The 27,836-nt window shown below is 47.3% G+C and overlaps 1 protein-coding gene across 1 annotated transcript in view; it reads right to left on the bottom strand.

Moving 5' to 3' along the window:
• The window catches only part of anos1b (anosmin 1b), a 172,191-nt gene that overhangs the window by 18,196 nt on the left and 126,159 nt on the right, over positions 1–27,836 (bottom strand). The window contains exons 4-8 of the mRNA XM_046300364.1: positions 26,458–26,665; positions 23,969–24,153; positions 21,430–21,559; positions 11,191–11,399; positions 1,079–1,214 (exon numbers count right to left, since the gene is read on the bottom strand). Of these exons, the coding sequence (XP_046156320.1) occupies positions 1,079–1,214; positions 11,191–11,399; positions 21,430–21,559; positions 23,969–24,153; positions 26,458–26,665 (868 nt within the window). The remainder of the gene's footprint in view (positions 1–1,078; positions 1,215–11,190; positions 11,400–21,429; positions 21,560–23,968; positions 24,154–26,457; positions 26,666–27,836) is intronic.

Raw genomic sequence — 27,836 nt, 5'->3', positions numbered from 1 at the left:
GTTCACCTGTAGTTTGAGTGGTAAAGGTGAATAGTTTACCTGTAATTTGAGTGGTAAAGGTGAATAGTTTACCTGTAGTTTGAGTGGTAAAGGTGAATAGTTCACCTGTAGTTTGAGTGGTAAAGGTGAATAGTTTACCTGTAGTTTGAGTGGTAAAGCTGAGTAGTAAAGGTGAATAGTTCACCTGTAGTTTGAGTGGTAAAGGTGAATAGTTTACCTGTAATTTGAGTGGTAAAGTGAATGTTTACCTGTAAATAGGTGAATAGTTCACCTGTAATTTGAGTGAATAGTTCACCTGTAATTTAGTGGTAAAGGTGAATAGTTCACCTGTAATTTGAGTGGTAAAGGTGAATAGTTTACCTGTAATTTGAGTGGTAAAGGTGAATAGTTCACCTGTAATTTGAGTGGTAAAGGTGAATAGTTTACCTGTAATTTGAGTGGTAAAGGTGAATAGTTCACCTGTAGTTTGAGTGGTAAAGGTGAATAGTTCACCTGTAGTTTGAGTGGTAAAGGTGAATAGTTCACCTGTAGTTTGAGTGGTAAAGGTGAATAGTTTACCTGTAGTTTGAGTGGTAAAGGTGAATAGTTTACCTGTAATTTGAGTGGTAAAGCTGAGTAGTAAAGGTGACTACTTTACCTGTAGTTTGAGTGGTAAAGGCAGGGAGTTTACCTGTAGTTGAGCGGTAAAGGTGAGTAGTAAAGATGACTACTTTACCTGTAGTTTGAGTGATAAAGGCGAGTTGTTTACCTGTAGTTTGAGTGATAAAGGCGAGTAGTTTACCTGTAGTTTGAGAGGTAAATGTGAGTAGTTTACCTGTAGTTTGAGAGGTAAAGGTGAGTCGTTTACCTGTAGTTTTTGTGGTAAAGGTGAGTCGTTTACCTGTATTTTGAGAGGTACAGGTAAGTCGTTTACCTGTAGTTTGAGAGGTAAAGGTGAGTCGTTTACCTGTAGTTTTTGTGGTAAAGGTGAGTCGTTTACCTGTAGTTTGAGAGGTAAAGGTGAGTCGTTTACCTGTATTTTGAGAGGTAAAGGTAAGTCGTTTACCTGTAGTTTGAGAGGTAAAGGTGAGTTGTTTACCTGTAGTTTTTGTGGTAAAGGTGAGCTGGGCACGGCCACTCTTCAGGCGTTTCTGTCCCCAGTAGGAGATGGCCTGGACCTGGATCAGGTAAGAGGTACCTGGCAGCAGACCTTGGAGATCCATCTCACACACAGCCTGACAGAGACACAGATAAAACACACACACAACATGGTCATTACAGTCACAGCACCATAGAAATCCTATTCAGTTCAAATTAGGAAATCAGACAATTGAAATAAAAAAATGTAGGCCTTAATCTATGGATTTCACATGACTTGGAATACAGACGTGCATCTGTTGGTCACAGACACCTTAAAAAAAAGGGGGGTGTGGATCAGACAACCAATCATTATCTGCTGTGACCATTTACCTCATGCAGCACGACACATCTCCTTCAAAAAAAGAGTCCTTCACAATCAGGCTGTTGATTGTGGCTTGTGGAATGTTGTCCCAATCCTCTTCAATGGCTGTGAGACATAGCTGGATATTGGTGGCAACTGAAAAACGCTGTCGCACACGTCGATCCAGAGCATCCCAAACATGCTCAATAGGTGACATGTCTGGTGAGTATGAAGGCCATGGAAGAACTGGGACATTTTCAGCTTCCAGGAATTGTGTACAGATCCCTGTGACATGGGGTTGTGCTTTATCATGCTGAAACATGAGGTGATGGTGGTGGATGAATGGCAGATCCCTGTGACATGGGGTTGTGTATTATCATGCTGAAACATGAGGTGATGGTGGTGGATGAATGGAACGACAATGGGGTTGTGTATTATCATGCTGAAACATGAGGTGATGGTGGTGGATGAATGGAACGACAATGGGGTTGTGTATTATCATGCTGAAACATGAGGTGATGGTGGTGGATGAATGGAACGACAATGGGGTTGTGTATTATCATGATGAAACATGAGGTGATGGTGGTGGATGAATGGAACGACAATGGGGTTGTGTATTATCATGATGAAACATGAGGTGATGGTGGTGGATGAATGGAACGACAATGGGGTTGTGTATTATCATGCTGAAACATGAGGTGATGGTGGTGGATGAATGGAACGACAATGGGGTTGTGTATTATCATGCTGAAACATGAGGTGATGGTGGTGGATGAATGGAACGACAATGGGGTTGTGTATTATCATGCTGAAACATGAGGTGATGGTGGTGGATGAATGGAACGACAATGGGGTTGTGTATTATCATGCTGAAACATGAGGTGATGGTGGTGGATGAATGGAACGACAATGGGGTTGTGTATTATCATGCTGAAACATGAGGTGATGGTGGTGGATGAATGGAACGACAATGGGGTTGTGTATTATCATGCTGAAACAGGAGGTGATGGTGGTGGATGAATGGAACGACAATGGGGTTGTGTATTATCATGCTGAAACATGAGGTGATGGTGGTGGATGAATGGAACGACAATGGGGTTGTGTATTATCATGCTGAAACATGAGGTGATGGTGGTGGATGAATGGAACGACAATGGGGTTGTGTATTATCATGCTGAAACATGAGGTGATGGTGGTGGATGAATGGAACGACAATGGGGTTGTGTATTATCATGCTGAAACATGAGGTGATGGTGGTGGATGAATGGAACGACAATGGGGTTGTGTATTATCATGCTGAAACATGAGGTGATGGTGGTGGATGAATGGAACGACAATGGGGTTGTGTATTATCATGCTGAAACATGAGGTGATGGTGGTGGATGAATGGAACGACAATGGGTCTCAGGATCATGTCAGAGTATCTCTGTGCATTTAAACTGCCTTTGATAGAATGCAATTGTGTTCATTGTCCATAGCTTACGCCTGCCCATAACATAACCCCACCACCACCACGGGGCACTCTGTTCACAACGTTGACATCAGCAAACCGCTCGCCCACACGACACCATACACGTTGTCTGCCATCTGCCTGGTACAGTTGAAACCGGGATTCATCCGGGAAGTGCGTGCCAGTGGCCATCGAAGGTGAGCCAAACTGCAGTCAGGTCGAGACCCTGGTGAGGACGACGGGCACGCAGATGAGCTTCCCTGAGACGGTTTCTGACAGTTTGTGCAGAAATTCTTCGGTTGTGCAAACCCACTGTTTCATCAGCTGTCCGGGTGACTGGTCTCAGACGATCCAGCATGTGAAGAAGCTGGATGTGGAGGTCCTGGGCTGGCTTGGTTACACGTGGTCTGCGGTTTTGCGAGGCCGGTTGGACGTACAGTCAAATTCTCTAAATGTTGTTGGATGTGGCTTATGGTAGAGAAATGAACATTCAATTATCTGGCAAAAGCTCAGGTAAACATTCCTGCAGTCGGCATGCCAATTGCATGTTCCCGCAAAACTTGAGACATCTGTGACATTGTGTTGTCCCAAACCTGCACATTTTAGTGGCCTTTTATTGTCCCCAGCACAAGATGCACCTGTGTAATGATCATGCTGTTTAATCAGCTTCTTGACGTACCACACCTGTCAGGTGGATGGATTATCTTGGCAAAGGAGGAATGCTCACTAACAGGAATGTATAAACAAAATCGTGCACAACATTTTTGAGAAATATGCTTTTTTGTGCACACGGAACATTTCTGGGATCTTTTATTTCAGGTCATGTTACATGGGACCAACACGTTACATGTTACATGGGACCAACACGTTACATGTTACATGGGAACAACACGTTACATGTTACATGGGAACAACACGTTACATGTTACATGGGAACAACACGTTACATGTTACATGGGAACAACACGTTACATGTTACATGGGACCAACACGTTACATGTTACATGGGACCAACACGTTACATGTTACATGGGACCAACACGTTACATGTTACATGGGACCAACACGTTACATGTTACATGGGAACAACACGTTACATGTTACATGGGACCAACACGTTACATGTTACATGGGAACAACACGTTACATGTTACATGGGACCAACACGTTACATGTTACATGGGAACAACACGTTACATGTTACATGGGAACAACACGTTACATGTTACATGGGACAACACGTTACATGTTACATGGGACAACACGTTACATGTTACATGGGACCAACACGTTACATGTTACATGGGAACAACACGTTACATGTTACATGGGACCAACACGTTACATGTTACATGGGAACAACACGTTACATGTTACATGGGATAAACGCATCATTAATGTTACATGAGATGAACAACGTGAACGCCATTTGTCATCTTTTCAAACATGTTCCCCATAAACTGGGAGCCAAACACTGATGACACAAAGTTACATGTTAAAGTGGGAACTAAAACACGTTACATGTTACATGGGACCAACACGTTACATGTTACATAAAGGGAACAACACGTTACATGTTGAAATTTACATACTGAACAAAATTATAAACGCATCATGTGAAGTGTTGGTTCCATGAGATGAACAGAATCTAAAGGACGTGAACAGAGCCATTCAAGGCTGTCATCTTTTCAAACTAATTCTTCCCCATAAACTCACGTCTAGCCAAAGCACTGATGACACAAAGCCTACATCAATCTAAAGTCCATGAATCTAAAGGACATGAATCTAAAGGCCATGAATCTAAAGGCCATGAATCTAAAGGCCATGAATCTAAAGTCCATGAATCTAAAGGACATGAATCTAAAGGACATGAATCTAAAGGACATGAATCTAAAGGCCATGAATCTAAAGGCCATGAATCTAAAGGACATGAATCTAAAGGACATGAATCTAAAGGCCATGAATCTAAAGGCCATGAATCTAAAGGCCATGAAGGCCATGAATCTAAAACCATGAATCTAAAAGACATGAATCTAAAGGCCATGAATCTAAAGGACATGAATCTAAAGGCCATGAATCTAAAGGACATGAAGGCCATGAATTGTTCTTAGAAAGCACAGGTACATGTTACTATAACAGTAACGTTATGTGAATAACCTTACGGTGGTGGAACTCTATTCAGTCAGCTCGTATACCATGGATGATGAAAAGGATGGAAGTTGTTTAACAGTATAGGACTGTGACTGGAACCAATGGTAGGTCTCCATTCTGGAACCAATGGTAGGTCTCCATTCGACACAGTTCCAAAGCGATGCCAGTCTTTTATGTGCCCAGTCTGACTGATGAAGGTTAGCCAGGTATGGAACAACGGATGTCAGTTGAGAATAACCTTTACAAAGGGTCAGGTAAACTCTGTCTGCTTCTCACGACAGGCATCTTTTATCAAGAGAGGGACATCCATCATTCATCGTCTGTGGACTGTTTTTGGCCCGTTTTAAAATGATTCAGACATACTACCGCTCTGAGTGACCGCTAGAAGAGATCTTTGACTCTATCATCCTGATTGATCATCTCCACACACACACACGCACAGACACACGCGCACGCGCACACGCACACAGACAGACAGACAGACAGACAGACAGACAGACAGACAGACAGACAGACAGACAGACAGACAGACAGACAGACAGACAGACAGACAGACAGACAGACAGACAGACAGACAGACAGACAGACAGACAGACAGACACACAGACACACAGACACACAGACACACAGACACACAGACACACAGACAGACAGAGAGAGCTGTTTTCCATTATGTGTTTTGAGTGACAGCACATCAACATAAGGTTTAAAGTGTTCCTGACTGCTCATTTACCCTGCTACATAGGTAGACACAACATGATAGATAGACAGGTAACAGGAGATACTAATGCAACACTGAGAGTTAAACCTGTTTTTCTTTTATGTTTCCCTTTTGATGACAGCACATCAACATGGGTTTAAAGTATTTCCTAGCCCTGTCTCAGGATTTGGCACCTTCATGGGGAGACACAACATGATAAAGCCTGGAGGAATCATGGAATACTAATCAAACACATGGCCTCCATGTGTCACCTGTTTTTCACATGGTTTTCTGTGTGTCACATGGTTTCTGTGTGTCACATGGTTTCTATGCCCTGTCACAGGTTTCTATGTGGCACATGGTTTCTGTGGGGTCACATGGTTTCTATGTGTCACAGCCTGAGCCGAATGTGGTTTCTATGTGGAATGGTTTCATGTGTCACATGGTTTCTGTGTCACATGGTTTCTGTGTCACATGGTTTCTATGTCACATGGTTTCTATGTGTCACATGGTTTCTATGTGTCACATGGTTTCTATGTGTCACATGGTTTCTGTGTGTCACATGGTTTCTGTGTGTCACATGGTTTCTATGTGTCACATGGTTTCTGTGTCACATGGTTTCTGTGTCACATGGTTTCTATGTGTCAGATGGTTTCTATGTGTCACATGGTTTCTATGTGTCACATGGTTTCTATGTGTCACATGGTTTCTGTGTGTCACATGGTTTCTATGTGTCACATGGTTTCTATGTGTCACATGGTTTCTATGTGTCACATGGTTTCTATGTGTCACATGGTTTCTATGTGTCACATGGTTTCTATGTGTTTGATGCCATTCCATTTGCTCTGTTCCAGACATTATTATGAGCCTTCCTCCCCTCAGCAGAAGCCTATGTAGAGCCAAAACATACACTACTACTGTGTGTGTTCACGTGTGCGCTTGTGTGCGTGGAAAGATGCAGGGGGATTGTGATTTGTGTTGGTCTGTAATACTACAGCTGAAGACATGTTCTGATCTACATTACCAGAAGATGTCTACCTCTGCAACAGAGTCTGTGGTGGTGGTGTGTTCCTATCAATATGGGGGGTGGTGTGTTCCTATCAATATGGGGGTGGTGTGTTCCTATCAATATTGGGTGGTGGTGTGTTCCTATCAATATGGGGGGGTGGTGTGTTCCTATCAATATGGGGGATGGGGTGGTGGTGTGTTCCTATCAATATTGGGTGGTGGTGTGTTCCTATCAATATGGGGGGATGGGGTGGTGGTGTGTTCCTATCAATATGGGGGGTGGTGTGTTCCTATCAATATGGGGGATGGGGTGGTGGTGTGTTCCTATCAATATTGGGTGGTGGTGTGTTCCTATCAATATGGGGGGATGGGGTGGTGGTGTGTTCCTATCAATATGGGGGGTGGTGTGTTCCTATCAATATTGGGGGATGGGGTGGTGGTGTGTTCCTATCAATATTGGGTGGTGGTGTGTTCCTATCAATATTGGGTGGTGGTGTGTTCCTATCAATATGGGGGATGGGGTGGTGGTGTGTTCCTATCAATATGGGGGTGTGTGTGTTCCTATCAATATGGGGGTGTGTGTTCCTATCAATATGGGGGTGTGTGTTCCTATCAATATGGGGGGTGTGTTCCTATCAATATGGGGGTAGTGTGTTCCTATCAATATGGGGGTAGTGTGTTCCTATCAATATGGGGGGTGTTCCTATCAATATGGGGGGTGGTGTGTTCCTATCAATATGGGGTGGTGGTGTGTTCCTATCAATATGGGGGTGGTGTGTTCCTATCAATATGGGGGGTGGTGTGTTCCTATCAATATGGGGGGTGGTGTGTTCCTATCAATATGGGGTGGTGGTGTGTTCCTATCAATATGGGGGTGGTGTGTTCCTATCAATATGGGGGGTGGTGTGTTCCTATCAATATGGGGTGGTGGTGTGTTCCTATCAATATGGGGTGGTGGTGTGTTCCTATCAATATGGGGGGTGGTGTGTTCCTATCAATATGGGGTGGTGGTGTGTTCCTATCAATATGGGGTGGTGGTGTGTTCCTATCAATATGGGGGTGGTGTGTTCCTATCAATATGGGGTGGTGGTGTGTTCCTATCAATATGGGGTGGTGGTGTGTTCCTATCAATATGGGGTGGTGGTGTGTTCCTATCAATATGGGGGGGGGTGTTCCTATCAATATGGGGGGGGTGTGTTCCTATCAATATGGGGGGGGTGTGTTCCTATCAATATGGGGGGTGGTGTGTTCCTATCAATATGGGGGGGTGGTGTGTTCCTATCAATATGGGGGTGGTGTGTTCCTATCAATATGGGGGGTGGTGTGTTCCTATCAATATGGGGGGTGGTGTGTTCCTATCAATATGGGTGGTGGTGTGTTCCTATCAATATGGGGGTTGTGTGTTCCTATCAATATGGGGGGTGGTGTGTTCCAATCAATATGGGGGGGGTGTTCCTATCAATATGGGGGGGGGGTGTAGAAGGGTATGGCTGCATGCATATGTGAACATGTATGTGAGTGTGTGTGTGTGTTTGTGTGGGTGTTTGTGTGGGTGCATGTGTGTGCATGTGTATGCGTGTTTGTGTGGGTGCATGTGTGTGTTTGTGTGTGCATGTGTATGCGTGTGTGTGTGTGTGTTTGTGTTTGTGAATGTGTATGTGTGTGTGTGTGTGTGTGCATGTGCGTGAGTGTGAATGTGTTTGTGTGTGTGTGTATGTGTGAATGTGTGTGTGTGTGTTTGTGGGTGTGTGTATGTGTGTGGGTGTGTGTATGTGTATGCGTGTGTGTGTGTGCATGTGTGAGTTTGTGTGTGTGTATGTGTGCGTGTGCATGTGTGTGAGTGTGTTTGTGTGTGTGTGTTTGTGTGTGTGTGTGTGTGTGTGTTGCATATGTGTGAGTGTGCATGTGTGTGTGTTGTGTGTGTGAATGTGTGTGCGTGTGCATGTGTGTGAGTGTGAATGTGTATGCGTATGTGTGTTTGTGTGTGTATGTATGTATGCATATGTATGTGTGTATGTATGTGTGTGAATGTGTGTATGTATGTATGTGTATGTATGTGTGCGTGTGTGTGTTTGTGTGTGTATGTATGTATGTATGTGTGCGTGTGAGTGTGCGTGTGTGTATGTGTGTGTGTGTGTGCGCGCGTGTGGTGGCTTGGCGAGTGCAGCTGGGTGGGAACACGTTGTTAGGGATCTCCTTGTAAAAATTCATGACCATGTCTCAGAGCAGGGCTGGTCAACCGTCCTCATCAGGAGAAAGGATCAAAGGCATTATGACTGTTTAAATGGCCCATTCCTTTATTGCCCTGTCAGACCGACCAAGGCCACGACTTCATACTTCCTGTACAGTCCACTCACTCACAATATTATAGAACTCTGGGCTGCACCAACACAAACGAGTTCCATTGACCGTCATACACATTAGTTAATGACCGTTATAAACTGGGTGGTTCGAGCCCTGAATGCTGATTGGCTGACAGCCGTGGTATATCAGACCGTATACCACGGATATGACAAAACAGTTATTTTTTACTGTTATAATTACCTAGGTAACCAGTTTATAATAGTAATAAGGCACCTCGGGGGTTTGTGGTATATGGCCAATATACCACGGCTAATGTCACACCCTGACCATAGTTTGCTTTGTATGTTTCAATGTTTTGTTTGGTCAGGGTGTGATCTGAGTGGGCATTCTATGTTGTGTGTCTAGTTTGTCTGTTTCTGTGTTTGGGCCTGATATGGTTCTCAATCAGAGGCAGGTGTTAGTCATTGTCTCTGATTGGGAACCATATTTAGGTAGCCTGTTTGGTGTTGGGTTTTGTGGGTGATTGTTCCTGTCTCTGTGTTTGTACCAGATAGGGCTGTTTTGGTTTCACATTTCTTGTTTTGTATTATGTTCATGTTTGAGTTTGTCCTTTATTAAGGAACGTGAACACCAGCTACGCGCTGCATTTTGGTCCGATCCTCTTCAGAGGAGGAGGAAGAAGAGAACCGTTACAGCTAAGGGACGTGTCCAGGCACTCCACGTTGCGTCGTACCTAAGAACAGCCCTTCGCCGCGGTATATTGGTCATATATCACACCTCCTCTGGCCTTATTGCTTCATTAAGTACTGCTAATGTCCACGCCTTTTTCCTTGTCCCACAACGACTGGCTGGTTTTGTCATGTGATTTATGTTAAACACAGACACAAAGCGCAACAGCCCATCCCAGTCAGAGGCAATCAGCACTATGACACAGAGTGTGTGTGTGTGTGTGTGTGCGTGCGTGTGTGTGTGTGCTTGGTAGCTAAATGAAGTGTGTATATTTACGGCTAAATTGAGGTCAACACATCATTCACATTATATGAAATGTATTTTCTAAATCTCAGTCTCTGTGTTATTGGAGGTTAATTATAGCATGATTTGTAAAGCAATTAAACCACATTCAGTTGAAATGCTTTTGGTTCACCTGCCATGTGAAAACAGTCGCTCTTTATCATAGAATATCATGTAAAATGGAGAATATCGTGTAAAATGAAGAATATTGTGTAAAATGGAGAATATTGTGTAAAAGAATACTGTGTAAAATGGAGAATATTGTGTAAAATGGAGAATACTGTGTAAAATGGAGAATACTGTGTGAAATGGAGAATATTGTGTAAAATGGAGAATATTGTGTAAAATGGAGAATACTGTGTAAAATGGAGAATATTGTGTAAAATGGAGAATATTGTGTAAAATGGAGAATACTGTGTAAAATGGAGAATATTGTGTGAAATGGAGAATATCGTGTGAAATGGAGAATATTGTGTAAAATGGAGAATATTGTGTGAAATGGAGAATATTGTGTAAAATGGAGAATATTGTGTGAAATGGAGTCCGGTGTACTAGTAAAATCCAAAACGGTAATCAGAACCATGCGAGGAGCCGTTGGTTAACGGGAGAACGGTTAAGGTTTCCATAAAACGCACAGCTGTTGCTTTTGGTCTCTGAGCTTTTGTAGAGAAATGACTCCAGAGGACAGCACTTTATTAAAACCCCAGGTGCTGCGGCTGCTGCGTGTGTAACTGTGTACATCCTACAGCACCTGCATGACTTCTGCAGTCTGCACAGTGGGACATGCAGTGACGGTAGACATGAGTGCATTGTTTTTTGCAGGCAAAGAGTTACAGAGTTGAGCGAGCTTGGATAGCTTAGTAGCTCTCCCTTGTTTAAAGTTTGTAGAGAAAATAGAAGTGTGTCTGTCTGTCTGTCTGTCTGTCTGTCTGTCTGTCTGTCTGTCTGTCTGTCTGTCTGTCTGTCTGTCTGTCTGTCTGTCTGTCTGTCTGTCTGTCTGTCTGTCTGTCTGTCTGTCTGTCTGTCTGTCTGTCTGTCTGTCTGTCTGTCTGTGTGTGTGTGTGTGTGTGTGCTGTGTGTGTGTGTGTGTGTGTCTGTCTGTGTGTGTGTGTGTCTGTGTGTCTGTGTGTGTGTGTATTCTCTCACTCCCTGGGTGACCCGGGCGTTGTCCTTTCTGTCCTGTGCAGAGGGGCGAAGGGCGTGGCGAGCGCTACAGGTGACCTTGTAGTGATGAACTGGAAGGTCTCCCTCTTTGGGGGGGTCCCAGAGGATCTGTACCCCCACACTGCTGCCATCCGTCCCCTGGGTCTCGTTCCCAGCACGAACACTCTGGGGGGCCTCTGGGGGGAACGGGTCTGGGGGAGAAGAGAGATGAGGGATGGTTAGTACTCTTCATCGCTATCCTCTAACATCACTGAGCTAGTGAGGTATATCACGACAGAAGAGGTGAAAGAGAGGTCACTGAGCTAGTGAGGTGTATCACCACAGGAGAGGTGAAAGAGAGGTCACTGAGCCAGTGAGGTATATCACCACAGAAGAGGTGAAAGAGAGGTCACTGAGCTAGTGAGGTATATCACCACAGGAGAGGTGAAAGAGAGGTCACTGAGCTAGTGAGGTATATCACGACAGAAGAGGTGAAAGAGAGGTCACTGAGCTAATGAGGTATATCACCACAGGAGAGGTGAAAGAGAGGTCACTGAGCTAGTGAGGTATATCACGACAGAAGAGGTGAAAGAGAGGTCACTGAGCTAATGAGGTATATCACCACAGGAGAGGTGAAAGAGAGGTCACTAAACTAGTGAGGTATATCACCACAGGAGAGGTGAAAGAGAGGTCACTGACAGGTCAGTATATTGTGAAAAGATAGAGATCACTGTAAAAGACGGCAATGAAAATAAATTCTCTGCTGCCCCTTAAATGCTTTATTTTGTATTGAAGCAGCGATGCAGTGCCATCATGGTTCTTGGTCATCTTGAAGGTTGGACATATACGCTACTACTCTTCATCATCCTACTACTCTTCATCGTCCTCTAATCTAACTAAACACGTCCAGTCTATTCACAGTGTGACGGTTTGGTGTAAAGAGTGTATAATATACACGCTGAATGTGTGTGTGTGTGTGTGTGTGTGTGTGTGTGTGTGTGTGTGTGTGTGTGTGTGTGTGTGTGTGTGTGTGTGTGTGTGTGTGTGTGTGTGTCAGAGACAGTAAGGTGTGTATGTGTGTGTGTGAGGCAGGAGTGCTAATGATCCTCAGAGATAAATAAACCTCCAAACAGAAATTAAAGAAAAAAGCTTCAATGTGTGAATATAAAGGAGGACTGCTGAGCTGGAGAAAGGGGTTGTGCTTCTGAGGCAGGAGATTCCTCACTGCTAATGATCCTCGAAGAGGGAAGCTGAACTCAGATAAATAAACCTCCAAACACTTGGAAATTAAAGAAAAATGCTTCAATGTGAATTTACTGAATACATTTGTAAAGGAGGCAATATACTGTACCTGAGCTGGAGAAAGGGGTTGTAAAGGAGGCAATATACTGTACCTGAGTTGGAGAAAGGGGTTGTAAAGGAGGCAATATACTGTACCTGAGTTGGAGAAAGGGGTTGTAAAGGAGGCAATATACTGTACCTGAGCTTGAGGGGTTGTAAAGGAGGCAATATACTGTACCTGAGCTTGGAGAAAGGGGTTGTAAAGGAGGCAATATACTGTACCTGAGCTGGAGAAAGGGGTTGTAAAGGAGGCAATATACTGTACCTGAGTTGGAGAAAGGGGTTGTAAAGGAGGCAATATACTGTACCTGAGCTGGAGAAAGGGGTTGTAAAGGAGGCAATATACTGTACCTGAGCTGGAGAAAGGGGTTGTAAAGGAGGCAATATACTGTGAGTGGAGAAAGGGGTTGTGGAGGCAATATGTGCAATATACTGTACCTGAGTTGGAGAAAGGGGTTGTAAAGGAGGCAATATACTGTACCTGAGCTTGTGTGAGGTGTGCTGGAGAAAGGGGTTGTGTACTGTACCTGAGTTGGAGAAAGGGGTTGTAAAGGAGGCAATATACTGTACCTGAGTTGTGTGTGTGTGTGAGGCAATATACTGTACCTGAGTGGAGAAAGGGGTTGTAAAGGAGGCAATATACTGTACCTGTGGAGAAAGGGGTGTGAGGCAATATACTGTACCTGAGCTTGAGAAAGGGGTTGTAAAGGAGGCAATATACTGTACCTGAGTGAGTGTGTTGTAAATGAGGCAATAACTGTACCTGTGTGTGTTGTGACAATACTGTACCTGTGGAGAAAGGGGTGTGTTTGTGTGGAGAAAGGGGTCTGTGTTATGTGTGTGTTTTGTTGTTGGAGAAAGGGGTTGAGAACTGTAAAGGAGGAGTGTTGGAGAAAGGGGTTGTGTGTGAGTGAGAAAGGGGTGTGTGTGTGTGTGACAACTGTGTGTGTATGTTGGAGGGGTTTTTTCTGTGTGTGTGTCTGTGTGTGTATGAAAACCTGAGCTTGAGAAAGGGGTTGTAAAGGAGGCAATATACTGTACCGTGTATACTGTACCTGAGTTGGAGAAAGGGGTTGTGTGTGTGTGCAATATACTGTGTTATGAGAACTGAGTTGGAGAAAGGGGTTGTAAAGGAGGCAATATACTGTACCTGTGTGTGTGTGTGTGTGACAACTGTGTGTGTATGTGGGGGTTTTCTGTGTGTGTGTCTGTGTGTGTATGAAAACGGTATGTGTATATGTGTGTGTGTGTGAAAACTGCGTGGGTGTTTGTTTGTGTGAGAACTGTGTGTGTGTGAGAGAGAAAACTGTGTTTGCCTGTGTGTGTGTGTGTGTGTGTGTGTGTGTGTGTGTGTGTGTGTGTGTGTGTGTGTGTGTGTGTGTGTGTGTGTGTGTGTGTGTGTGTGTGTGTGTGTGTGTGTGTGTGTGTGTGAGAACTGTGTGTGTTTGTGTGTGTGTGTGTATGAGAACTGTGTTTGTCTGTGTGTGTGTGTGTGCTTATGTGTGTGTGTGTGTGCTTATGTGTGTGTGTGTCTGTGTGTCTGTGTGGGTGTGTGTGTGTGCATTGTAACAGATTTACACTGGGATAAGCACTGTGAATATATCCCTGAAAACGTCATAGTGGAGATACAACGCTCACACTCTGTGACAAAGACGTTCATCTTGTTAAAACTTAGTGAAGATGACTTGGTGACCAGAGAACTGTGTGTGTTTGCCTGTGTGTGTGTGTTTTGTGTGTGTGTGTGTATGAGAACTGTGTTTGTCTGTGTGTGTCTGTGTGTGTGTGTTTGTGTGTGTGTGTGTGTGTGTGTGTGTGTGTGTGTGTGTGTGTGTGTGTGTGTGTGTGTGTGTGTGTGTGTGTGTGTGTGTGTGTGTGTGTGTGTGTGTGTGTGTGTGTGTGCTTATGTGTGTGTGTGTGTGCCTATGTGTGCGTGCGTGCGTGCGTGCGTGCTTATGTGCGTGCGTGCGTGCGTGCGTGCGTGTGTGTATGTGTACGCGCGCGTGCATTGGGGTGTCACTTTTCAGGTGGATCCATTTCCTGTTAATACTTTGATCTGTGTAGTTCCCCTTCCTGTGGAGCGTCTGTGTCTTCACAGGAGAGGAGAGAGCAGTGGTGGACAGAACAGAAGAGGTCAAGGGAAATGTGTCTTTATAGAACCTTTATTTAGTCAGGTCAACACGTTCTCTATGGCAGGCGACGAGGTGCTGCTGTGCACTGTATTCCACAAGACAGCAGTGAGCCAAGGAAGAAAACACTGTTATTAACCATTGACGAGGTGCTGCTGTGCACTGTATTCCACAAGACAGCAGTGAGCCAAGGAAGAAAACACTGTTATTAACCATTGACGAGGTGCTGCTGTGCACTGTATTCCACAAGACAGCAGTGAGCCAAGGAAGAAAACACTGTTATTAACCATTGACGAGGTGCTGCTGTGCACTGTATTCCACAAGACAGCAGTGAGCCAAGGAAGAAAACACTGTTATTAACCATCTTTTACATTTAACTAGGCAAGAAAACACTGTTATTATTGAGAATTCATTCTTATTTGAAATGAGCCGAAGAAAACACAAACATTGACGAGGTGCTGCTGTGCACTGTATTCCACAAGACAGCAGTGAGCCTATGGAAAACACTGTTATTAACCATTAGGTGCTGTGTTGATTTATCCACAAGACAAAGCCTATGAACATATAATGAATCATTAGCAACTCTCTAAGGGGACTCCGCTATATCTGCAGTCACTTTCATTCCATTTCCCAACTCTCTGGTTCAGAAAATCAAAGCATGAAAATTGGAGCTGGCTGTTAGCACTGTATATCTGAAATGACAGCAGTGAGTTTCAAGGAACAAAACACTGTTATTAACCATTATGAGTCTGCTGTGCACTTTCAACAGTGACCAGCTCTGTCTCATTAAACTTCCATCTTTTACATTTCTAGCTCTGTCTCATTTAAACTACCACTCTAGCTCTGTCTCATTAAACTACAACTCTATCTGTGTTCATTTATCTTACAAAAAGCCTCTGAACATATAATGAATCATTACAACACTAGCTCTGTCTCAGTCACTTTCATTCCATTTCCCAAGCTCTGTTCAGAAAATCAAACTGAAACTCTGGAGCTCTGTCTCATTAAACTAAACTCTAGCTCTGTTTCACAAAACTACAACTCTACCCTGTCTCTTAAACTACAACACCAGCTCTGTCTCATTAAACTACCACTCTAGCTCTGTCTCATTAAACTACAACTCTAGCTCTGTCTCATTAAACTACAACTCTAGCTCTGTCTCATTAAACTACAACTCTAGCTCTGTCTCATTAAACTACAACACCAGCTCTGTCTCATTAAACTACAACTCTAGCTCTGTCTCATTAAACTACAACTCTAGCTCTGTCTCATTAAACTACAACACCAGCTCTGTCTCATTAAACTACAACTCTAGCTCTGTCTCATTAAACTACAACACCAGCTCTGTCTCATTAAACTACAACACCAGCTCTGTCTCATTAAACTACAACTCTAGCTCTGTCTCATTAAACTACAACACTAGCTCTGTCTCATTAAACTACAACACCAGCTCTGTCTCATTAAACTACAACTCTAGCTCTGTCTCATTAAACTACAACTCTAGCTCTGTCTCATTAAACTACAACTCTAGCTCTGTCTCATTAAACTACAACTCTAGCTCTGTCTCATTAAACTACAACTCTAGCTCTGTCTCATTAAACTACAACTCTGGCTCTGTCTCATTAAACTACAACTCTAGCCCTGTCTCATTAAACTACAACTCTAGCTCTGTCTCATTAAACTACAACACCAGCTCTGTCTCATTAAACTACAACTCTAGCTCTGTCTCATTAAACTACCACTCTAGCTCTGTCTCATTAAACTACAACACCAGCTCTGTCTCATTAAACTACAACTCTAGCTCTGTCTCATTAAACTACCACTCTAGCTCTGTCTCATTAAACTACAACACCAGCTCTGTCTCATTAAACTACAACTCTAGCTCTGTCTCATTAAACTACAACACCAGCTCTGTCTCATTAAACTACAACACCAGCTCTGTCTCATTAAACTACAACTCTAGCTCTGTCTCATTAAACTACATTAAAACAACCAGCTCTGTCTCATTAAACTACAACTCTAGCTCTGTCTCATTAAACTACAACTCTAGCTCTGTCTCATTAAACTACAACTCTAGCCCTGTCTCATTAAACTACAACAAGCCCTGTCTCTAAAGCTCTGTCTCATTAAACTACAACTCTAGCTCTGTCTCATTAAACTACAACTCTGGCTCTGTCTCATTAAACTACAACTCTAGCCCTGTCTCATTAAACTACAACTCTAGCTCTGTCTCATTAAACTACAACACCAGCTCTGTCTCAATAAACTACAACTCTAGCTCTGTCTCATTAAACTACCACTCTAGCTCTGTCTCATTAAACTACAACACCAGCTCTGTCTCATTAAACTACAACTCTAGCTCTGTCTCATTAAACTACAACACCAGCTCTGTCTCATTAAACTACAACACCAGCTCTGTCTCATTAAACTACAACTCTAGCTCTGTCTCATTAAACTACAACACCAGCTCTGTCTCATTAAACTACAACTCTAGCTCTGTCTCATTAAACTACAACTCTAGCTCTGTCTCATTAAACTACAACTCTAGCTCTGTCTCATTAAACTACAACACCAGCTCTGTCTCATTAAACTACAACTCTAGCTCTGGCTCATTAAACTACAACACCAGCTCTGTCTCATTAAACTACAACTCTAGCTCTGTCTCATTAAACTACAATTCCCAGGTACAGAGAAGACTCCCATCACCCCAGACTGTGTGTTCTATCTAATCCACATGTTAGAGCCTCATATAGCTTTGATATAGAGTAGCTGGTGTGTGTGTGTGTTTGTGTACGTGTGGTGACTACTGTTCCTGCTGACTCAGGGGAGGGTAGTAGAGGGTAAGCTGGAGCAGCAGTTTGCTTTAGTGCTTCTGAAGCCCTCCTGTTTGGTCTCCCAGCTCCATTGAAGTCAGGCCTGCTCAGCCCTGCCCTGGTCTCCAAGCCCTGGTGTCTCTGCCCTACCGAAATCAGCCCTGCTCAGGGTCTCTCTGCCCTACTGAAGTCAGCCCTGCCCAGGGTCTCTCTGCCCTACTGAAGTCAGCCCTGCTCATGGGCACAATCATAACAAAGGGGCCAGTTCATCTAGGGGGGCTGTCTCTGTCCATCTCTCAAACTCTTTCTCCTTTCCTCCCTCTCTTACTCTCTCTCTCTCTCTCTCTTTCCATCTCTCTCATTCTCTTCCTCCTTCTTTTTCTTCTGATCTATCCCCTTCCCCCTCTCCTCTTCTCTCTCTGTCTCTCTCTCCTCTCTCTCTCTTCCTCGTCTCTCTCTCTCTCCTCCTCTTTCTCGTCTCTCTCCTCCTCTCTCTCCTCTCTCTCTTCCTCGTCTCTCTCTCTCCTCCTCTTTCTCGTCTCTCTCCTCCTCTCTCTCGTCTCTCTCCTCCTCTCTCTCGTCTCTCTCCTTCTCTCTCTCGTCTCTCTCTCCGTCTCTCTCTCTCTCTCTCTTCCTCTCTCTCCTTTTCTCTCTCAGGTCACCAGAGAGGAGCTGTCACTGGGGTTATTCAGCCTCCCAGGGTACCTTTCATCTGCTGGGCTTCCTGCACTGTGACCTCTGCCCCTGGCGTTCTTCCTGGCCCTGTTTTAATCAACATTTGATTTTTAACTGGGATAATATGTGGTGACGCACAATACAGACAGGAGAAATAAGGAGGGTTCTGTCCCTGCTGAGAGGGTCTGTGTGTGTGTGTGTGTGTGTGTGTGTGTGTGTGTGTGTGTGTGTGTGTGTGTGTGTGTGTGTGTGTGTGTGTGTGTGTGTGTGTGTGTGTGTGTGTGTGTGTGTGTGTGTGTGTGTGTGTGTGTGTGTGTATGTGTGTGAGTGTGAGTGTGTGTGTTTATCTTTCATAAAGCCACCCTGTGTACAGCAGTCAGGACCCGTCTCTGCGACTGACAGGGAATATGGATATATGGAGAAACGCAGTGTCTTGTAATCTGAAAACACAATTGTTTCACAATACCAGAGGAGACTACTTATTGGGGTAGAAAATAATGTGTCTGTGTGTTTGGAGTTTGGATACTCAATACTTTAGTGACAATCTAGCTCCCTCCATTCCTCTCAGTATGAGGTAGATAGGATAAACACGCCAATAACAGCAGTTAAGGCTTATAGGCCTAACATTACCAGGCCCTACTACACAGCAAGATGCTGAGTGGTGGACATGTCCGAATAGCACTAAGCCCACCAGCCAAGGACACTGTCTGCCCACCAGCAAAGGACACTGTCAGCCCACCAGCCAAGGACACTGTCTGCCCACCAGCCAAGGACACTGTCAGCCCACCAGCCAAGGACACTGTCAGCCCACCAGCCAAGGACACTGTCTGCCCACCAGCCAAGGACACTGTCTGCCCACCAGCAAAGGACACTGTCTGCCCACCAGCAAAGGACACTGTCTGCCCACCAGCCAAGGACACTGTCTGCCCACCAGCAAAGGACACTGTCTGCCCACCAGCAAAGGACACTGTCTGCCCACCAGCCAAGGACATTGTCTGCCCACCAGCCAAGGACACTGTCTGCCCACCAGCAAAGGACACTGTCTGCCCACCAGCAAAGGACACTGTCTGCCCACCAGCAAAGGACACTGTCTGCCCACCAGCAAAGGACACTGTCTTCCCACCAGCAAAGGACACTGTCAGCCCACCAGCAAAGGACACTGTCTGCCCACCAGCAAAGGACACTGTCTGCTCACCAGCAAAGGACACTGTCTGCCCACCAGCAAAGGACACTGTCTGCTCACCAGCAAAGGACACTGTCTGCCCACCAGCAAAGGACACTGTCTGCCCACCAGCAAAGGACACTGTCTGCCCACCAGCAAAGGACACTGTCTGCCCACCAGCAAAAGACACTGTCTGCTCACCAGCAAAGGACACTGTCTGCCCACCAGCAAAGGACACTGTCAGCCCACCAGTAAAGGACACTGTCTGCTCACCAGCAAAGGACACTGTCTGCCCACCAGCAAAGGACACTGTCTGCCCACCAGCAAAGGACAATGTCTGCCCACCAGCAAATGACACTGTCTGCTCACCAGCAAAGGACACTGTCTGCCCACCAGCAAAGGACACTGTCTGCCCACCAGCAAAGGACACTGTCTGCCCACCAGCAAAAGACACTGTCAGCCCACCAGCAAAGGACACTGTCAGCCCACCAGCAAAGGACACTGTCTGCCCACCAGCAAAGGACACTGTCTGCCCACCAGCAAAGGACACTGTCTGCCCACCAGCAAAGGACAATGTCTGCCCACCAGCAAATGACACTGTCTGCTCACCAGCAAAAGACACTGTCTGCCCACCAGCCAAGGACACTGTCGGCCAGCCCAGCCAAGGACACTGTCGGCCAGCCCAGCCAAGGACACTGTCGGCCAGCCCAGCCAAGGACACTATCCGCCAGGCCAGCCAAGGACACTGTCGACCCACCAGTCAAGGACACTGTCGACCCACCAGTCAAGGACACTGTCGACCCACCGGCCAAGGACACTGTCGACCCACCGGCCAAGGACACTGTCGACCCACCGGCCAAGGACACTGTCGACCCACCGGCCAAGGACACTGTCGGCCCACCGGCCAAGGACACTGTCGGCCAGCCCAGCCAAGGCCACTGTCGGCCAGCCAAGGACACTGTCGGCCCACCGGCCAAGGACACTGTCGGCCAGCCCAAGGACACTGTCGGCCCACCGGCCAAGGACACTGTCGGCCAGCCCAGCCCAGATAGCATATTTTTCTTTCCGCCTCATGAACTCACACCAAATGCGGATAATTCCTCAAATAAATGACTTTGGCTGGAGCCATTCCTGGCATTGGATTCCCATTACCTCAGTCTGCTAACCATTATATTTCTGGGCTCCTTCAGAGGGAGAATGGGCGTGGATTTAACACATGCCAATCAGCACACACACACATACGTGAACACCCACTTATACATTACACACATACACATGCATACACACGAGTGTGCACACACACACGCATGCACGTAACCACACACACACACACACACACACACACACACACACACACACACACACACACACCTCACAGCGGTCGGGCATTAGGAGTCGCCCTCCAGAACATTGGAGAGAGGAGATGGATTCAACTCTGATTAAATAAATAAAATAAAGTTGTTCCTGTCTGCTGACCTGGGCTGACATCTCATATTCTGTGTAGAGGACAGCCAAGAGGGACAGACAACCTCCTCCTGGCTCGGAAACATTTGTTTACTGCAGCTGTGGAAAGGATTTATTTCTGCCAGAACAGAACATCTCTCTCTAATGCTTCAGAACACGTTAAACATCTGACAGGCAGCGCAAGCCAGATCACACAGAGACGGAGTATTGCGTGTGTGTGTGTGTCTGTGTGTGTGTGTGTGTGTGTCTGTGTGTGTGTGTGTCTGTGTGTGTGTGTGTGTGTGTGTGTGTGTGTGTGTGTGTGTGTGTGTGTGTGTGTGTGTGTGTGTGTGTGTGTGTGTGTGTGTGTGTGTGTGTGTGTGTGTGTGTGTGTGTGTGTGTGTGTGTGTGTGTGTGCGTGCTAATGTGTGTGTGCGTGCTTATGTGTGTGTGTGTGTGCGTGTGTGTGTGTGTGTGTCTGTGTGTCTGTGTGTCTGTGTGTGTGTGTGCATTGTAACAGATTTACACTGGGATAAGCACTGTGAATATATCCCTGAAAACGTCATAGTGGAGATACAACGCTCACACTCTGTGACAAAGACGTTCAACTTGTTAAAACTTAGTGAAGATGACTTGGTGACCAGAACGAGTCTGTTGAAAGGTGCCGATGTAGTGCTCTTACCTCTGGTTGAGAAGAAGTGTTTGCTGGGGGTGGTGAAGCCACGGGTGCCCTGGCTGTTGACAGCGCTCACCCTAAACTGGTACCACCTGTGGGGACGGATGTCCTTCAGCACCGCTCGGTCCTCCATCGTCTACAGAGGGTTAAAGGTCAGAGGTCAGATAATATTACTCCATAGTGACCCTGTACAAGTTTTAAAAAATGTTCAAGGATGGAGGGAGGGGAGGAGGGATAGAGGGATGGAGGGGAGGGATGGATGGAGGGGAGGGATGGAGGGGAAGGAAGGGATGGATGGATGGAGGGATGGAGGGGAGGGAGGGGATGGATGGACGGAAGGGATGGAGGGGAGGGATGAGGGGAAGGGAAGGGATGGATGGATGGATGGATGGATGGATGGATGGAGGAGGGAGGGAGGGAGGGATGGATGGAGGGGTTGGATGGAGGGGAGGGATGAGGGGTGGATGGACGGAAGGGATGGAGGGGAGGGATGAGGGGAAGGATGGAAGGGAAGGGATGAATGGATGGAGGGGAGGGAGGGAGGGAGGGAGGGATGGGAGGGGGGGAGGAGGGAGGGGAGGATGGGGGAGGGGAGGAGGGAGGATGGAGGGGAAGGGATGGATGGAGAGGAGGGAGGGAGGGATGGATGGATGGGAGGGATGAGGGGAAGGATGGATGGGGGAAGGGATGAATGGATGGAGGGGAGGGATGGAGGGGGGAGGGAGGGATGGATGGAGGGGAGGGATGGATGGATGGAGGGGAGGTAGGAGGGGAGGGGAAGGATGGAGAGGGGAGGGATGGGAAGGGGAGGGAGGGATGGAGGGGATGGAGATGGATGGGGGAGGTGGATGGATGGGAGGGGAAGGATATAGAGAGGAAGGGGAGGGGATGGAGAGAAGGGAGGGATGGAGGGGAAGGGAGAGATGGATGGGAGGGGAGATGGAAGGGGGAGGGAGGGATGGATGGAGGATGGAGGGAGAGATGGGATGAAGGGGAGGAGGGATAGAGATGGGAGGGATGGAGGAATGGATGGATGGATGGATAGAGGGAGGGGAGAGGGATGGAGGGAAGGGGATGGATGGAGGGGAAGATGGAGGGAGGGAGGGATGGATGGAGGGGAGGGAGGGGGATGGAGGGATGGGGGAGGGATGGAAGGGGATGGATGGATGGATGGAGAGGAGGAGGGGAGGGAGGGGTGGATGGATAGAGGGGAGGGATGGAGGGGAGGGATGGAGGGGAAGGGAGGATGGATAGAGGGGAGGGATGGAGGGAGGGAGGGAGATGGATGAAGGGGAGGGAGGGATGGATGGATGAATAGAGGGGGGAGGGAGGGAGGGATGGATGGGAGGGAGGGATGGATGGATGGGAAGGGAGAGATGGATGAAGGGGAGGGAGGGATGGATGGATGGAGGGATAGAGAGAGGGAGGAGCAATGAAGAGTCTTCCTATACCAGAAAGCCATACAATAAAGCCAGTAGTATTACTGCAGAGTAACATGGTCATATAGTCTCTCCTGCTTCCACTGACTCCAGTCCAGTTCTCTTCCACTGACTCCAGGTCAGTTCTATTCCACTGACTCCAGGTCAGTTCTCTTCTACTGACTCCAGGTCAGTTCTATTCCACTGACTCCAGGTCAGTTCTCTTCTACTGACTCCAGGTCAGTTCTATTCCACTGACTCCAGGTCAGTTCTCTTCTACTGACTCCAGGTCAGTTCTATTCCACTGACTCCAGTCCAGTTCTCTTCCACTGACTCCAGGACTCTAACTCTAATCCATGCAGTGTTTGTGTGTCTGAATGAGCATTAGTGTGTTGAATCACTTGTCAAATAAATATGCTATTTGAAGGAGTTTGGAGTGGAGAGCACAGCACTCCTTCTTCTGAACTACACTGTGTGTTGAACGCCTGCCTTGTTAAGCTCCTCCATGTTTTCCAGGCCTCATGATGTAACTGAGGCTGATGGGAGTCTGCCTCCACACAGCCATCTAATACCATAATGAGGACCTTTCGTTAGACAGGGCTCAACAGTGCAAAAACCATGACTGGCTGTGGTCCCTCCGAAAGCCTGGGTTATTTATCTAACCTCAGCCTACACCACACACACACTGTAGACACAGACAGAAACACACATGCATGCGCGCGGGCACACACACACACACACACACACACACACACACACACACACACACACACACACACACACACACACACACACACACACACACACACACACACACACACACACACACACACACACACACACACACACACACACACACACACACGTGGGCCTACATACATAAACAGGCTAGTTTAGACAGGCATAGGTGGTGAGAGAGCAGTTTCAACGGCTAGACAGTTTAGCACCTTGATGAAGGCTTTAGTGCAACATGAGTTGGTTTTCAGTAACACATAGACACAAACAGTTCCAAAAGTAATTGAATATCTTTGGACGATCTCGTTTACACCCCAGCGAGGATGATCCCCCCCCCCCCCCGCCAAAATATACAAATTAAAACTGCAGGGGTCGGAGGTTGGGATTGTTACCATGACGACGGTGTGCCAGGGCGAGGCGTCGTCCTCGCTGGGGTGTATTCCGTGGTTCCACCTGCGCTGCAGGATGTAGAGGACTGGCTCGATGGTCACATTGAACTTTGACACCCATCTGACCTCCAGTTGACCCTGCTGGTCCTCCAGAAATAACATGTCCTTCCTGGGCTTCAGAGGTACGCCTGCATGGGTCAGGTGAGGAGAATAATGAGTCACACACGAACACCCCCCCTTCTGTCTTAACATTTCCCCTTCTGTTTAAATACTCCCCCTTCTGTCTTAACACCCCCCTTCTGTCTTAATACCCCCTTCAGTCTTAACACACACCCCTTCTGTCTTAACACCCCCCTTCTGTCTTAACACCCCCCTTCTATCTTAACACACACATCCCATATGTCTTAACACACACACCTTTCTGTCTTAACATTTCCCCTTCTATCTTAATACACACACACCCCTTCTGTCTTAACACCCTCCTTCTGTCTTAATACACACACACCCCTTCTGTCTTAACACCCTCCCTTCTGTCTTTAACACACCCCTTCTGTCTTAACACCCTCCCTTCTGTCTTAATACACACACACCCCTTCTGTCTTAACACCCCCTTCTGTCTTAACACACACACCCCTTCTGTCTTAACACCCCCTTCTGTCTTAAACACACACATAACACCCCCCTTCTGTCTTAACACACACATCCCCTTCTGTCTTAACACCCCCCTTCTGTCTTAACACATACACACCCCTTCTGTCTTAACACACACATCCCATATGTCTTAACACACACACACACCTTTCTGTCTTGACATTTCCCCCTTCTGTCTTAACACCCTCCCTTCTGTCTTAACACACACCCCTTCTGTCTTAACACACACACACCCCTTCTGTCTTAACACCCTCCCTTCTGTCTTAACACACACACACCCCTTCTGTCTTAACACCCTCCTTCTGTCTTAACACACACACACCCCTTCTGTCTTAACACCCTCCCTTCTGTCTTAACACACACACACCCCTTCTGTCTTAACACCCTCCCTTCTGTCTTAACACACACACACCCCTTCTGTCTTAACACCCCCCTTCTGTCTTAACACACACAAATCCCTTCTATCTTAACACACCCCCTTCTGTCTTAACAAACAGTGATAACAAACAAAATCTAACTAACCCCTTCAATGTCTTAAGGAACATGTACATAGGATATATGAACACACACACAGTGATAACAAAGTAAACCCTAATTTGTAAGGTCGCTCTGGATGTTCTATCTTGACACCCCCCCTTCTATCTTTAAATGTAAATGTAAACTAACAATTCCAAAACTACTGTCTTATACACAGTGTAAGGGGATAAGGAACACCTTCTATGAATTGATGGTACAGAGCAGCATACAGTAGATGGTACACCCCTTCTGAGATATTGACACAAAGTGGCAGTGGCCCCGATTCTGTCTTAACATATGTATATGAGATGAATAATTCTGTCTTAACATTGTTTAAACTAGTGAATATTTACATCATTTCCCATCAACCCATTATTAAAATCTGTCTTAACAGCCCCCATTCTGTCTTAACACAAAGAAAGTCTCTCGGTCCCACTTTGACACACGCCTCGCCTTCTGTCTTAACAGGCAGTGGTTCGGTGGTTGATGTCCTTGATGATCCCTTCTGTCTTAACACCCCCTGATCGTTGTCAGTCCTAACACCCTCCCTTCTGTCTACCAGGCGGTGAACAGCCCCCAGGATGCTCTCGATTGTGCATCTGTAAGTTTGTGAGTGCTTTTGGTGACCCGAATTTCTTCAGCCTCTTAACGCTGCCCCTTCACGACGCTGTCAGTGTAAGTGGACCAATTCCCTTCGAGGAACTTAAAACAGCTACCCTCTCCACTACTGTTCCATCGATTAACAGGGGGTGTTCCCCCTTCTGTTTCTTAAGTCCACAATCATCCCTTCTGTTATTTTCTGACACCACACTAACACCCCCTTCTGTCGTTGTTGGTAATCAGCCACCACCTCTTCTGTCTTGATTGACAGGCGTGCCCGCAGTCTGGGTGAACAGGGAGTACAGGAGAGGGCTCAGAACGCAACACCCCCCTTCTGTCTTAACAACACCCCCTTCTGTCTTAACACCCTCCCTTCTGTCTTACACACACACCCTTCTGTCTTAACACCCCCCTTCTGTCTTAACACACACACACCCCTTCTGTCTTAACACCCTCCCTTCTGTCTTAACACCCCACCCCTTCTGTCTTAACACACACCTCTTCTGTCTTAACACACCCCTTCTGTCTTAACACCCCCCTTCTGTCTTAACACACCCCTTCTGTCTTAACACTCCCATTCTGTCTTAACACACACCTCTTCTGTCTTAACACCCCCTTCTGTCTTAACACCCCCTTCTGTCTTAACACCCCCCTTCGGTCTTAACACACACACTCCGTATCTATTGATTAAAATAAACATGTACACAAAGTGGATATAGTGAGACCTTTATAAAGATTGGCTGGAGCCTGGCAGGTGTGTCCACAGCCATTGGAGCAGCACTTCTTGGAGGCAGAGCAGTGTTTGTCAGCGGAGCAGCTCTCCACGCAGGCGGCAGCAAATCCCATGGCTCGCTGGGGAGGGGGGCAGTCCCCCTGCTTCCCTGACCTCAGAGACACCAAGAACTCCCAACTGGTTACACACTCATGATGCTTCTGAGGGAGGGACAGGGGGAGGAGGGAGGGAGATGGTTAGATGGAGGGAGGTACAGGGGGAGGGGGGATGGAAGAATGGAGAGGGACAGAGGAGGAGGGATGGAGGGATAGAGTGTGACAGGGGAGGGGGGTTGGAAGAATGGAGAGGAACAGGGGAGGAGTGATGGAGAGGGATAGATGGATGGAGAGACAGGGGGAGGAGGGATGGATGGAAAGGGACAGGGAGGAGGAGGGGTGGAGGAATGGAGAAGGACAGGAGGAAGAGGGAGGGATGGAGAGGGACAGGGGAGGAGGGAGGGAGGGATGGAGAGGGACAGGGGAGGAGGGAGGGAGGGACGGAGAGGGACAGGAGGAAGAGGGAGGGATGGATGGAGAGGGACAGGGGAGGAGGGAGGTTGAGGGATGGAGAGGGACAGGAGGAAGAGGGAGGGAGGGAGAGGGACAGTAAGAGGAGTGAGGGAGGGAGGGATGGAGAGGGACAGGAGGAAGAGGGAGGGAGGGGAGGGAGAGGGACAGGGGGAGGTGGGAGGGAGGGAGGGGGAGGGACAGTAGGAGGAGGAGGAGGGAGGGAGGGAGGGAGAGGGACAGGAGGAGGAGGAGGGATGGAGAGGGACAGGAGGAAGAGGGAGGGAGGGGAGGGAGGGAGGGAGGGACAGGAGGAGGAGGAGGGAGGGAGGGAGGGAGGGAGGGAGGGAGGGAGGAGGAGGGAGGGAGGGAGGGAGGAGGGAGGGGAGGGACAGTAGGAGGAAGAGGGAGGGAGGGAGGGAGAGGGACAGGGGGGGAGGAGGGAGGGAGGGATGGCGAGGGACAGGAGGAAGAGGGAGGGAGGGGAGGGAGAGGGACAGTAGGAGGGAGGAGGGAGGGAGGGAGGGAGGGAGAGGGACAGGGGAGGAGGGAGGGAGGGATGGCGGGGAGGGAGAGGGACAGGGGGAGGTGGGAGGGAGGGAGAGGGACAGGAGGAAGAGGGAGGGAGGGGAGGGAGAGTGACAGGGGAGGTGGGAGGGAGGGAGGGAGGGAGAGGGAGGGAGTAGGAGGAGTGAGGGAGGGAGGGAGGGAGGGACAGGAGGGAGGGAGGGAGGGAGGGGAGGGGGAGGAGGGAGGGACAGATGGCGAGAGGAGGAGGGAGGGAGGGATGGAGAGGGACAGGAGGAAGAGGGAGGGAGGGAGGGAG

This window comes from Oncorhynchus gorbuscha, linkage group LG15, assembly GCF_021184085.1.
Source record: "Oncorhynchus gorbuscha isolate QuinsamMale2020 ecotype Even-year linkage group LG15, OgorEven_v1.0, whole genome shotgun sequence".
Lineage (NCBI taxonomy): Eukaryota > Metazoa > Chordata > Actinopteri > Salmoniformes > Salmonidae > Oncorhynchus > Oncorhynchus gorbuscha.
Note: the sequence above shows the minus strand (reverse complement) of the source record. Positions and strands in the feature narration are given on the sequence as shown.